This window comes from Blennius ocellaris (assembly GCF_963422515.1).
Source record: "Blennius ocellaris genome assembly, chromosome: 19".
Classification (NCBI taxonomy): domain Eukaryota; kingdom Metazoa; phylum Chordata; class Actinopteri; order Blenniiformes; family Blenniidae; genus Blennius; species Blennius ocellaris.
In genome coordinates this window covers 16,189,984-16,204,753 of record NC_137668.1, presented here as the reverse complement: position 1 = coordinate 16,204,753, position 14,770 = coordinate 16,189,984, and the positions used below count along the sequence as shown (strand labels likewise).

General features: G+C 41.7%; 1 protein-coding gene across 13 annotated transcripts in view; it reads left to right on the top strand.

The window, feature by feature from the left end:
* kiaa1217 (KIAA1217 ortholog) overlaps nt 1–14,770 on the top strand; it is a 109,792-nt gene that overhangs the window by 88,162 nt on the left and 6,860 nt on the right. For 12 of the 13 annotated variants that reach the window (XM_080515326.1, XM_080515334.1, XM_080515329.1 and 9 more), the window contains 11 exons: nt 2,809–3,701; nt 5,265–5,369; nt 5,876–5,925; nt 8,168–8,307; nt 8,458–8,633; nt 11,129–11,259; nt 12,171–12,318; nt 13,166–13,655; nt 13,811–14,009; nt 14,093–14,373; nt 14,567–14,722. In XM_080515326.1, the coding sequence (XP_080371452.1) occupies nt 2,809–3,701; nt 5,265–5,369; nt 5,876–5,925; nt 8,168–8,307; nt 8,458–8,633; nt 11,129–11,259; nt 12,171–12,318; nt 13,166–13,655; nt 13,811–14,009; nt 14,093–14,373; nt 14,567–14,722 (2,769 nt within the window). The remainder of the gene's footprint in view (nt 1–2,808; nt 3,702–5,264; nt 5,370–5,875; nt 5,926–8,167; nt 8,308–8,457; nt 8,634–11,128; nt 11,260–12,170; nt 12,319–13,165; nt 13,656–13,810; nt 14,010–14,092; nt 14,374–14,566; nt 14,723–14,770) is intronic. The other variant, XM_080515331.1, reaches the window with a different exon arrangement.

The following is a 14,770-nucleotide window of genomic DNA, read 5'->3' as shown; positions in this document are numbered from 1 at the left end:
TTATAAGGACATACTTTATTAAAATCAAAGCTCCTGTAGGCTTATGTTAATGATGATGGGTGTGTATTTTGGCATGTCACAGAGTGGATGGAGTGTTTCCTTCTTTCAGGCTATCTGAGGACATTCTAGTGATTGAAAGTTACAGGGTTTTCCATTTTTGTCACTTGTAAAGCTCAAGCTACAGGTTTTGGTTATTTTCTGTAATGTACCACATTTTTTTATTTAGCAGCTCTACAATCTAATAATACATTCTATTACTCTATAAGGTTGGGTTTTTTTTTGAGGGGGTTATCAGTAATTTATATTAAGGGCAAAGATGACAAGTAACTTAAAGAGTTGTGCAGAGACATATTTCAGAATTTCTACAAATATTTTGAAATACTAAAGTATATTTTTGTAGGTGAATGTGCCTAATCGGCAATATCTCATCTTCATAGAGTAGTCAATAGTGGCTGTTGAGTCTTTATGTACATACAGCTGGGGGAGATATTTTGTAAACAGAGATACTGTCTTTTGCGAGCCTCTGATCCATCCTTCTTTGGATACTCCGCCTAATTTTGTTCTTTGTTCAAGAAAGAAAAACAGATGATTGTTTTTTCTTTTTTTTTTTCAGTGGACAATTATCTTATTTAACAGGCTCATATCATCATCATCTCCATCACAAGTAGCAACCTGCACACGAGCTGATGCGTCCAGCTGTACAGGCAGTCTTTTAAAAGCTCACACACTCGTGCGTGAATGCTGCAGCTCGTCTTAACTGTTTGCTGTGCTCCCTCTGAAGCCTGTGAATCACTTTACAAATTTCCATCTGTGGCAGAACAAAAGGTCGAGACAAATCTGCACACTCCAGGCACACACTGTTGTGTGCAAGTTTAAGAGATTGTGGAAAAATAACTCTGCACATATGCTGCCAACATGGCCACTCATTTTGCCTGGTATTGTTGCCCGTGGGTTTATTTTTCAAGCCTTTACTTCTTTGGGTTTCTTTTGTTTTTGTTTTTTTTCCTCAAAGCAGTGAGTTATGCATGTGACATCGAGAAAAATCTGTTTGTTTGAGGGATATTTTAGGATACTTCACTCGGTGCTCCAAAGGTGCAACATCTGTTTGGGATTGACAAGTGATGCCTTTTGGCACAAGCTGTTCTTATATGGCTGAGTTGGGATTGGAAACTCGGGCAGACATTTTATCTACTGCTGCAGAGAAATTTCCTCACAAGGGCAAGCGTTCTTTATAGGTGTATAGGCGCCCTCAATAGTGAAAGTCATTAAGGTTCAATGATGGTTTGCAGTGGCTATGTGCTTTCCACATTTCCTCTTGTATGTTGTGTTGCTGTCGTATTTCTGGGCTGCGTGAACTTTCACTGTCAACAGCTTTCTGTATTTTGTTATCACAGTCAAGCCTCGCCCATTTATTACTGTACTTTGAGCACTCGTTGTTTTCCCATTTTATGCACGCACGCACACATGCACGCACACACAGGTCACACCCTTTTTATTGTGCTGTTTGCTGAGGAAAATATGTAGTTGACAGCTCTGTGTCAAAAAAGAAAAAAAACTGCCTGAATTCTTTGAAAGAACTTTGCATTATCATTTTGACTCATCTTGAATTCTTGCTGTAACCCGTGAGTCACACCTTCAGGCAACAATAGGTTGTTTGTTTGACATGAATAAAAGGGGAGACAGGAAGGCAGATTGGATTCAGCCCTGCATGTGACTGCAACATTCGTTATCATACCCAGCACTTCAGATAGCCGGGTTGTATCACTGTTTATACACAAGATTACACTGTGAGTATATGTTTATTTGTGTTGAAATGCCTCCTAGTCACTCAGTCTCGGAGTAACAAATTAATTATAAGTATGTATTGTCTGTATTTTCTAAGCTTGTATGACCTCATTTAGTGTTACTTTTATTGCATATACTATTTATTGTAAATACATTTAAAGCTTTATGTGCAAATAGAATGAACATTTTCTTCTGATAGCTTTCTCAAGATGAGAAAAACATGAATGGCAGGTATATCAGGAAATAAAACAGTTTACAGTTAGTGTGAAAATCAACACCAGGTCATGTGCCTAATAACCAGATTTTATTAAAGGTGTACTGTGCATATTAAATATATATGTCCTCGTTGTTTGTACTTTTACCACCCAATTCCCTCCCTTGAAAAGCTAGTCTGTTGGAAAAGGGTTGGATCATTGAACATTAGCATTTTATGATCCTAATGGGTTGGGTGAACAGGGGCTCAGGTTAGTCATTAAACCAGACAACACTCATCTTGTTGTAGTTTAACTACTGTCTGGACCTGGAATTGCATGCAAACTCTCAAGTTAAGAGCTGCTTTGAGGTAGAAAGACATTTTCAAATTAGATCAACATATTTCTGGCTTCATCCATAGAAAGAATCTTGTGTTTGTGTTACTGTTTCACTGAGGCCTGTGGGTGTAATATCCTGGACTTGAAATGAAATGCTGCATTTCCCAGCGTTCGGAGCATTGAAAGTAACTATTTTCAGCTTCTCAAAAGATTGCTGACAGTGTATTTTCTTTGAAAAGCAACAGTGTAAACTGGTTTAGATAGATGTTTTTCTTTTCAAGGTTTAACTTCAGATGAGAAGTACAAGATATCCACAGTATATAAACTAGCTAAAGCTCTGAAGTACACAGAAGTATGTTGTCTCATTTATTGGCTCTTCTCAAACATGTTTAAAAAAAATGCTTGTTTGTGCACTAATTGTTCTAATAGACAGTTTAAATTCTATGACCCTGATATCATTTTGATGTATGCTTTTGTTTTTGTTTTTTTATAGATGCACAATGAAATGGCACATGGCGTCCGTGATGGCCAGCACCCGCTCAGACATCCCCCCATGGGTCCCCCACCGCACCACCCCATGCAGGGAGTGCTTCCCCCTAGTCCGCACTCCATGCCCCCATCTCCCTCCAGAATACCATTTGGCCCACGGCAGGGGTCTGTACCTGTGAGTGCCACCATGCCAAGGGAACGACTGGCAAATGCCAACCCTCCAGCTCGCTCCATCTCGCCCTGTCCCAGCGCCATCTTGGAACGAAGGGACGTCAAGCCAGATGAGGACATGGGTGGAAAGAGCCACAGTCTGTCGCGGGGAAACGAAGGGTTGTATGCTGATCCTTACCTCCTCCAGGAGGGAAGAATGGGCATGGCTACAGCTCACGGACCACACCCCAATCCCGGGCTTGATGGTCCAGATCATGGCATGGGTGGATTTCATCGTGCGTCCATTCGCTCTACAAGCTCATACAGTGGGCCCAGCCCCACTGACACTATAGATCACCCTTCACTGTACAGACAGAAGTCTCGAAACAGCCAGCTGCCTACGTTGGGCTCCAAAACTCCTCCCCCATCCCCTCACAGGATGACTGATGTACGGATGATTGACCTCCATAGTGGGCCTCCTCATGGCGTGCCTCCTCATGGCGTGCCTCCCCACGGCGCGCCACCTCATGGTGTGCCTCCCCACGGCGCGCCACCTCACGGCGCGCCACCTCACGGCGTGCCACCTCATGGTGTCCCAATGGAGAGAAGCTCGCCTGTACGCCAGTCATTCAGGAAAGAGGAAGTAGCGGGGACAAAGCCCAGAAACAACATGGGATCACCCGTCGTTCCAGACCTTCAGGGTCACGTCCAGGGGCCCATCCCAGCTGCTGGCGATCCTCAGACACGGTAAGATCTCAGATGACTGAATGTTATATGAAATAGGCTTGTAATTGTTAAAACAAGGATTGAGATATTGCATGGGAGCATGAACTAACGCTGCATCCCAGTTTCACCTTAACCATGAGCTGCTGTTTTTCTGTCTCTGGTTCTGACTCTGTTTCATCATCCATGGCTGAAGGCAAGAATCTAAACTGCCCTCTCTCTGTCGTCAAATTGAATACGTGCACAATATGTACACCAGACAAACGCACACAATCATCCTGCAGTCTGGTTTGTGTGTACAGCCAGTGTGTGTTTATCTGACCATTGTTTTTGCAGTCTCTGTTCAAATTCATGAGCCGTAAGAATGTGTGTAAACCCAGACAGAGCTACAACCAATGAAACAGGATCGCATCTTAAAGCTCTTTTAGCTCACTGTATATTTTCTTGTTACTCTGTGACCATTGTTTCAACGCTCCCGCGGCAGAGGAGTCTTTTCGGTTTGGAAAACCCAGCACTGGGTACCTGGGTTACGTGTGTCTTCTCTGACTGAGAGCACATAAACAAAAAGTGAGAACAAAATGGTTGCTCGCCACTGAGGTGGACAGAATAAAAAAGGAGGGCTATGGAGGTTTCAAAAACTAAAGAAAATATTGACCAAGTTGAATAAGTATTTGAAAAGGCCCAATCGGTCAAACAAATCAGGAAGGACCACCTGGGCAGCTGGAAACCACTCCATTTTGAAACACCTTGGGAATACAGAAAAGAGCAAAGTATTTAAGTAAGAAAGTACAGTACCTAACTTTCAAAATAAACAGAGTCACATTCAATGCTCTGTACTTGTCATATAATTTACTCATGTAAACTGTTCTCGATGACTCTGAGGTCCACCATTGTTAAGTTCACATAGTCCTTAGTGTCTGTCTTTTCTCAATAGTGGCGCAAAACCCACAGTACGTCCTGTGTCCTCAACATGCTCCCATTTCCTCCCTCAAGATAAATGATCACATCCTAAAACAAAAGTTGCTCTCTGTTTCAGCCTCCAGGCTTCCTGAGCAGTCTCAGTGTATGGTTCGCCGGCCCACCCCTCCGCTGTTTTGGTTTTCTGAAAGCAGTGTAATTTTCAGATAGTTCTTTCACTCTCTCTTTTTGGCAGCCACCACTTGCGGTTTACTCTTGTCTTACTGAAAAAACAAAAACAATATGAGTTGAGCACCTCGGGTGTCATCCTTTGGGCTTGTTTTCTTGTCTAAAGTCACCCATCTTGTTTATTCCATTTGAACTCAAGCTTTGTCTTTTTGTGAAGAGCTGTTGCTGCTTTTGTAAATCCTGAAGCCTCTGCTTTTATTTAACCAGAGTCATTATTTACTCAGAGGCACAATTACAAAACACTTTTTGAAAAATCACCTCTTTGTATTTATCCAAGAAAATAACACAAAGATTAATGGTCAGGTATTTAAAAAAAAAAATAAATAAAAAATCACTGTTAGGAGCTATCTCATTTTCATTCTGAGCTGACACTTGCTCACCTGGCAGCTGTGATCCAATAGGCCGCAGTGTTGAAAGCAGAATTTTCTGATGTTTCTGCAGAGAGCGAATGAAGGCTATGGAGCAACAGATTGCCAGCTTGACTGGTCTTGTTCAGCATGCACTTTTAAAGGGCCCAAACACTAGTGGCACCAAGGAGCCTCCAAGGTAAGCATTCATGATATAGGACAGAGTCAGGGACTGAAATGAAAAGCCTGGCCACTCGGTTAGTGCAGGAGCGATAAAGTGTATCCTCTATAATGGCCATATCAAACCCTCAGGTTTAATACCGTCTGGTGAAGAGGAAATAGGCTTGACTGTGAATCTGATATTGAACTTATTTGCGCTCTAGATAAATGGCCAATATGTATGGTTTATGTGTCTGCCTTTCAACTCTTTGCATTTTGATCTTCTCTGTAGAGTTTGTGCTAATGTTTACTTGACAGTCTAAAGGTCTGTGGATGCAGTGAATTTGAATGTTTCATTGCTACGATGAAGCTTGTTAACATCATTAACATCATTTGAACTTTTCTGGTTTGTCAGTCTTTTCCATCATACTTTATTTTTAATCTGTTTGTTCCTACTAATACAAACCTGTAACTCTCAAGTGTCCCTAATACATGACTTGTTCTGTTGTCATAATCCTATTCTGATGGGTTTCTCTCTGGCTGTAGTGACAGACCGCAGAAGACATCATCTCCAGCTCACAGTGCACACAGCTCAGGTTAGTACCAGTGCATTTTTGAGATCTCAGCTTATTTTTGTCTTTAAAAAACAAGAGTTATGATGCCATAATGTCTTGAGCAGACAAGCCCACACACATCAGTGTCAGTCAACAGGCTGCAATGAGCAGCACTGCAGGGAGGAAAAACAAAGTTGGGCTTCTTGTCATCGGTTCATATTTCCTCACAATGCTTTCTCCAGTAGATCCCGTTTAATAGGAGTTAAGAGGCGAGATCCAGCAGAGCCAAACACAAGCACTACTTAAAACACGACGCTATTACTTTTCAAGCCTGCCTGGATGATTCAGCGATCCAATCTGTGCTCTGCAGCGCTCTGTGGCCAGATCGAGCTTTAATAAAAAGATATGCATCGTCACCACTGGCAGACCGAAAACACAACACTCCCTTTGCAACTTTAAGTCTAATCTCATGCCTCATGACATGTTTTGCATGTAGCTTTCAGAGGGATTTACTTGTCATGTCGTGTTTGAGCGAATCTTCAAAACATCGGAAAAGTCACAGTGTGTTCTTTCATCTCAGCAGACAACTCCTACATCAAACATGAGAAATCTTGACACTCCATTTTTTCTTACTTAATCCCTCATAAGCCTCCATTGTCGCAAAACGACTACAGTTTCTCTACAGCCCTAACAGATGACTGTACACTGTAACCTGCACTTCTGGTCCAGGTAGCTGTAAAGTAGACAGTGTGAATAGATGTCTGGAAGTAGAAAACAAGAGGTCGTACCCAAATACCCTCAGATGAGCATGCATTGGTGTCAGTGAAGCGGAAAACACCGTTTGAGGACACTGCTGCAGAAAACGGACTCAAAGGTAGTAGCTTAGAGGATAGTATAAAATAATAAGATGTGACAGAGACAGAGAGCAACCGCCAAACATGTTGACATCAAACAGACTAGATGGGGGAAGGAAGCACTAACTACCAGTTCCACTGTCAGAGATCCTACAGGAAGATGCAGACAGGAGCGAACAGATAATGTTGGTGACATGCAGTGGTGACTCATGAATGTATAAGGAGTGAGAAAAGGAGAGAAGCTCAGCACAATCAATAAGGTCTCCTCGCTGTCTAAACCTACAGCAGCGTGACTAAAACAATAGTCCAGATGTGAGGAGAGCAAGCTTTAACTATAGGATTTAACAAATAGGAAATTTAGTAGACAGAGTGGAAGCAGGTTCTACATGAGACAAGCCTGTTGGCTGAAAGCTCTGCCTCCCATTCTACTTTGTAAAGGAAGCTCTAATAAGAAGCACTCTGCTTGGTTAACAGCTTCAAATTATTTCTCCATTTACCTCAGATGATTATGACATTAATAAACATGTTTTCATGCTTTGCTCTTGTAGTATTTGGCCATGCAGGGGGGAAAAAATCATTTTAATTTAAAAAAGTTTTTTTAGATTCGCTTCAAGTGCAATCCAATATGGGTGATGACATGAATGAAAATGTGGAAAATTAAACACAGAACAGAAACTTGGTATTGGACCACGAGCAGATACATTGAATTTAAAAATTTGTAGGCAAATCTAAATGTTCCTACTGAGATGAACTATATATTACATTTTTGAAAAGTATTCAAGTGAGGCTTGTTCTCAGAGCTGGTATGAAATATACTTTGTATTGAGTGTGCGTGTGTGTTATGTTTGGTACTGTAGAACCGTCCTGGAAACAACGAAGGGTCATTAATGTCAAAACCCATACTGCAGTTTGAATTGAATTATTGCTGTTTAGGGACTTTCACCCAAACCACAAACATTGCCTCCACTGGTTACCATGGTTTCAAACTCTTTTCCATCGCCGGCAGTGACTTAAAATGCTGGTCGCAGTTGACAGGCATTTCAAAAGTGCAGCTAATATGAGTGCTAAGGCATCAGCAGTTATTGTGCGTGGAGGAAAATATTCCACAGAGACTTTTAAGAAATCATTACTAAACATTAGGAACAAAAAACAGAACAGTGTATTGCTGGAAAACATGTAGACATGTAAAATATAACCAATAATTTGCAGAGTGAAGTCAGACAGGGTGACAGAAGGAGAGGAACTTACTGTACTCCAACTAAAAGGAAAAACCATACGTTTACTGAAAACCCAGTGATTGCAGATGTAATTTTGGAATTTATAATGACTACAAACCTTTGCTTTATGTATTTAGAGAACATTTCTTGTTCTGTATATTTTCTGGGTTGTATTTTCTGTCAACAGTTGTTTTCTTTTTTCTCTCGGACCAGGTGGTTCTCCGGTCTTGGCTCCCAAGAGTACTGCAGCCCCAACAGAAAAGAGCTCAGTTCCTCTTAAAGTCAACCTCCTGCAGTTCAGGAAGAATGTTTCTGACCTCAGGATGCAACTCCATCAGATGAGACAGCTGCAGGCAAGACCTCTTACTCCTTTAATTAATCTAGTTCATTGTGTGCGTTCTAATATCCACCTGTGTGTTGGTTTGTCAGAGAGTGTACGTTTCTGTGATACTTTTTCAAGCTGTGTATATTTACTTGCCGGTCTTGGTGTACTTCCCCTTCAGCTCCAGAACCAGGAGGCATTACGAGTACAGCTGAAGCGGGCAGAGCAAGAAATCAGTATTAAACTTGCAGAGTCCATGCGTCGTCTGGAGGACCCTGTACAGAAGCAGAGACATATGGTTGAGGAGGACAGGCACAAGTACCTGGGTCTGGAAGAGTGTGTCCTCACCCAGCTTGGGTAAGACTGCTTAAAAGTCCATTCATCCATCCATCGTCTCTACTGCTTTACACAATTCAGGGGAAATGTTACTGTGAGATGAGATCACCAATCGCGACAATACTGGTATGTCTTAAAAGCCAAAAAGTGAAAAGTATTTAGGCTAAAACAGAAGCTATGGTGGTTTGTATTCACCACTGAATGTTTTCTCTTGGTTGTACAATTACTCCTTATTGTTTTGCTTCAGGCTGATTTTGGTTCATGCCCATGCAGTGCAAGTCAAGGGGCTTCCATTTATAGGAAATCCCCAAAAGGCTTCATTTTTTTATCAGCTCACCTGCACTATTCAATGCTAAACTCTTTGACAAGCCAACACCCTCCAAATTACAGCCCGCAGGTTTATACAGGCAGGCTGTGCCTGCCTTTTAGAGACAGCAGTCTAGAACAATGGACCCGACTGTGGAGTAATTACTCACTACCCTGCTCTTATTTTGATTCACTCTCCTCATCTTGCCAACAGGGAGCAGTAATTGAATCCTTTTTATTTGGATGTTTACAGGCAAGGTCAAAGCGCGTTGTCTTGCTAGACATTGGTGAACATTTGCTGCAATAAACACAATGATAGCAGCTCGTGGATTCTGGGAAATGAACAGGCAGTAGTCGGTGGAGCTAGATTAAGCTCTCCGTAAGCCTTGGTATCCAGCCATTTGTGAGTCAGCAAAACACGGCTGCTGGCACCTTAAATAAGGCCAAGTAATTAGGGCTGCATGGCTTTAAATCCAGTGGGAGAATGTGGTGTGAAAACTTTCTTTTCATGAGAATGTAAATCTATCATGAGCTATAATAGTGCATTTTTTCCACATTTTATCATAAAAATGGCTCAGTACGTCCAATTAGGATGCCCGGTGCCATAAAAAAAAAAAAAACAACAACACAGGATTACTTGAAAAATCAAGAATACAAATTCATCCTGTGATAGAATAGACTTTTCTGTCGTCAGTGGATAGGATTGATAATTGTATGCAAAGCTTCCCCAGAGTAAAAATACAGTTATTATTTATCCTGATAGTGTTCCAGTACTTTGCTTGAATGTCAGTTTGTAATTTCAGCAAAGTACATTGACATGCACAGATCAACTAAGCTACTCTGTTGTCTTATACATATCCACAGATATGATTTTCTTTTTAAATTCACAAAAATATGTGGTGATTATGCACTCCTCCAACGTGTAGGTAATGGTTCCCTTTCCAGTTGACCAATAATGTCACAGACCAGAAGTTTACAGTTAGCATGCAGGCGGCTTCTTCTGTTTGAGCGGCTGACTGTTGACCTTTGTACACGCCGTTCCACCTCTGGGTCAGGATGTGGCGTGGAGCACGACCACATGTGCAGAACATCCTCTTCTAGTCCCGTTGCTCTGTATACATGCAGGAGTAGAAGTACTTTCAGTACCGTTATCCAGGTGTGTTAGCCCGACTTTGAAAGTTTTGATTTCTTCCGAGGTAACATGTCTGCATCTACTTTTAAAGTCGAATTTTAGTTTGGCCAACTTTTTTTATATATATATTTGGTGTCATGTTAATGTAGTGAGTGGCTATATTTTTGAACCATTGAATTTTGGGGGATCTGTACGCTCAGTTTGAGTTGACAGCAGAAATGTGAAAAGAAATATGAAGATGTGACAGTGATTCTTCAATAAAAAAAGCTCTCTTAATAGATAAATGAATCAAGCTTGTTCTATTCATGAGACACAATATGTAATTGGTATATATTTTTTTTAAGTTGTTTTTATTTTAAAAGAAGAAAGATCCATTTTTATAGCATTCCTCTGGAATTTCAATTATTTCCACCACCACCGAGTCTTGGCACAGCAGAGCGTTTGACACACTGTGTCCTTACTGCCTTTCTTTTGCCTTCCCATTCGGGGACTTCTCTAAAAGACTCTTTCTCAAGGGTACCTGGCCACAATGAAACACCATTTGAGTTCCTCTCATGCATTCCAACACTGCACACAATGTTATCTTTCGACACATTTCCCCTTGGAACAGCCGGCTTCCTTGGAAGCTCGGAAGAACTGTGATATGTTTTCTATGTTCGGATGTGCTCTTTCACAAATAAGCCGCTATTCAGTATGTCAACATTTGTGGTTTTGGGATAAGTTCCACTCCAGGTATCACAATACAGTGTGGATATGGAAGCAAATTGCTGAGTAGAAAGGTCATTGTCAATCTTATGGACATGTTTTGCATGTTACATACAGTTGACTTTTTAATGTGTAAAGTACCAATCTCTGTTATGTCTTTACTGAAGTTGGCTGGGTGATAAATGACTGTGCTCTGCCCCCTAGTGTTAGTATAGTGTAATTAGTTATCTTATTACGTTCCTCTTCTTATTTCTTCCATTCAACTGGCTTTACTTTACATCTGTGACTTTGTGGGTAATTTAATTGCTTGTTCTTTGAAAGAGATTATCTTTTTCACCTCATGATTATTTTGTCCTTTCCATCGTCTTCACAGTGAGTTGGAGCAGTACGTGGGTGCTCTCCACAACGACTCAGCAGCCACACACAGAGTGGTCACCCTCAAGGATGTGGAAGAGGGAGCGGTAACACTGAGGAAGGTGGGAGAATCTCTGGCAGGGCTCAAAGGTAGGACGCCGACGATGGTCCTTTCCCCTGAGTGCATTGGGCTTGTTTTCTCTTTAAGTGGTGGTCTAGTGGTAGATTTGTGACTGGAGGGTCATACTTTGGATCTCACTGCTGATAGGTGACGAATGCGAGGGTCTGAACAAAGCTCCTCATCATCCAATGCTTATTAGATAAATGTAGAGTACAATTTGTCTTGTTACAGAGGTTCAAGTAGGGCATAGAGTGGATACATACTCTGCAAAAACAGACTCTACTTTGTTTTCTCGAGGTGCTCAGAACAGGATCAAACTTGGTTTTGGTCGGGACATTTCATACTTCATTAGAAATTAAAAAGCAGATTTCCTGTAAGGAGACCGAAATAAAGAATGTAAAGTTTTGATAGCTTTCCCACATCGACGATACCCACTTTAAATTTCTTACCAAACAGTTGGCACCACACAAGAAGATCTGCACCGTGACTATTACAACTCCATGACCAGAAAAGAATGTTTTTCCCTATTCAGCCCTGCAGGAGAACAAAGTCCTCTCTTGTAGAGTATGTATCGGCTTTACATCAAACTGAAGTTTACACTGGACCTCAGTGTTGGTATTGATGAACCACTGACTGTTAAATTATTTCCATGAATCAATTTGTTTTTGCAACATTATTTCTGGAAAAGTTGTGATAATTGATGACTTGTGGCTTAAGGAATGTGGATAAACTTATTGTATTTCAAAGTATTAATCATTTGTATACTGTTCAATACATTTAAGTCTCACTTTTTTGGGTTCATAATGGCAAATTGTTTCAAGAATGTGAATAGTATTCTCACATTTTACCACTATAAGTGTCTATAAAAAAAAATGGTTGCACTGAGTTAAAAACAAATTAATTGAAAAAGGATTAAGGGTTATTGTCTGTCTTTTCACAGGAGAGTTTCCAGCCCTGCAGACCAGAATGAGGGCTGTGCTCAGGGTGGAAGTGGAGGCCGTCAAGTTTTTGAAGGAGGAGCCGCATAAACTGGATAGCATGCTGAAACGGGTCAAGAGCCTGACCGACACACTCAGCAGTCTGAGAAGGTATGTTGAAAACGAAGATGCAAAAGAAATCTGTGGAGATAAAGTAGGGATCAGGACACGATGTGCTGGAGTGTCTGAAGATGAAAACAAAAAGCGCTTTGCAGGGCTCCTTCAGTGGGCTCTGTGATGTGAGAGATTGCCATTTGATTACACTGGCGAGCCTGCCTTCATCCCATCAAAGAGGTTGTTCTATGTGGACAGACGAGTGCATATCCAGCCACAGCCACTTCCATCACCTTCACTGGAGCGGTACCTGAATTAATTTGGTGAACACTGCAGAGACATATTTCCATTTTGATATGTCATAAATCTCAAACTCACTGGGATTTTTTTCTCAGTTTTCCTCCAGGAATACTTTCACAAGAAATTACACCCTGATGCAACATAAAACATTGCATTATTGATTTAGGTGGTCTTTTTACTTTCATGTCAAACAGTTGATCCCATATTTGTCAGTTGAATTCAAATGTTTGATCTATTTTCCCATCATTTAATACAAGTAGTGAAACCTGCTCATATTTGACATCTTTTACAAATAAACTGAACATGTTTCTAATTTTTTTTGTGTGATTCTTCACAAGTACCGCAATTATGAAGATTTTAATATACTAGTAAAAACGTCTGGTCTTAAGGGATACTTTCAACTGACAATTTTTTTTATGATATTGTAATATTTTTAGATATGATTTTTGAGAAAAATCATAGTGTTAAATTATAGAAAGGGCTCCAAAAGCATAAATTTGAACTTTACTTCACCCCTTAAACTTGTTCAAAGGTTTGGTTTAGAGTGATTGTCTTTACGCCTACATGATATGACTACATGCTGTTTGTCTTCTCTCTTTTGAAGGAGTGCAACAGAACCTTCTCCGAAAGGCCTTGATCCTTCCGTAAATGTCTCTTTGGAAAGCAGCTCTGCTACAGCAGGAGGAGAGGCACATGCAGAATCTCTCTCAGCATCAAGCTCTGCCTCGGCTTCACTGGAGCCTCAGAGCTCCACCATCAGGTCCGAGGTGATGCCTTCCTCCCCGGTGGTCATTCATCATGTCCAGAGCTCCCCGGTCCAGATGCAGCAGTCCCAGCAGTCTGCGGCCTTAACAGCTCAGCCAAGTCCCCCGCTCACCCCCAGCCCCACTCAGGTCGCTAGTCCCAACATGAGCAAGAGCCAAGGCCGGGAGTCTCCGAAAGGGGCAGCCTCTAATCCACAGAGTCCCACCCGACTTAAGAAGGCTCAGGGGAACTCGGTGAATAATGGCAATGGCACTGCCGGCCAAGGTCATGTCATAGAGGAGCTTCAGAACAGTCAGGACAAGAACAAAAATAGAGCTATGTCCATCGAGGTATGTACTGTATAATCATCTTCTTTTTGTAAGTCTTGAAATACTCTTGTGGTGATCATAAAAAATCTCACCCTACATTGTAAACTCCTGTTTTCTGTTGTGCGTTTGTCATTTTATTTGTGATGAAATCTTGCTTGTCTATCTGCGATGATTAGGCAGCAGAGAAGGAGTGGGAAGAGAGGAGGCAAAACATGGGTCAATATGACGGAAGAGAGTTTGAGAAGTATCTCCAGGAGGCCCAAGCCAATATGATGAAGGGAATTCCAAACCTAGAGGTGCAAGAAAATGCAGCACCACCTCCTGAGGCTGTTGTACAACAACAGGAAGTCCACAACCCTGGCGAAACACCATCGGGTACTAGTCAAACACAAATGTCACTGAACTACACAACTTGACTGTTTTGTTTTAGCTTAAATTTAAATTGTTCTGCCTGACAGTGGAGCCCCAGTCACCCTCTGAGGAACAAGCCAAGAAAGTCCCAGAGAAACCCCCGAAGCCTCTGATGGAGAAACCTGCCAAGCCAGCAGTGGACAAACCACTCAAAACTGCCAACAAGCCAGCAGCCTCTGAGAGTTTAGTCAGACAGGGGTCAGATAAGGCGAGAAAGTCCCCACCACCACCACCTCCTCCAAGGAAAACCTACCCCAACTCAGGCATGACCACAACACGATCTGGTGAGGTGGTGTACACCAGCAGAAAGGAGTCTGTCTCAGCTCAGGTCAGTGTGATAGGAGCTGAGTCTTTTTTTGTTTATGCTAAACTGTAATCAGACTCAGCTGGATGTTCTTGTCCATTTTACAGCTGTTTTTTTTTTTTCTTTCTCTGCATCAAAGCTGTGTTATCTCTGATTTACTTTGTGAGCCTTTATTAAATCATGATGGAAATAATTTTCATTGCATGGATCTTCACAGGAGGGTGAAGAGGAGGCTAAACCTCCCTCTCCTCAACCCAAGCTCACCAAGGTAATACCAGAGACCAAGCCCAAGCCCACCACTCCCCCGCCTGTCACTGCTGCTGTCACCACAGAAGAAGAGGATGAAAGTGACAAGATCATGGCAGAGCTCCAGGTTAGATGCACATACACAACCACAAGCACACAGGCACACACACACACA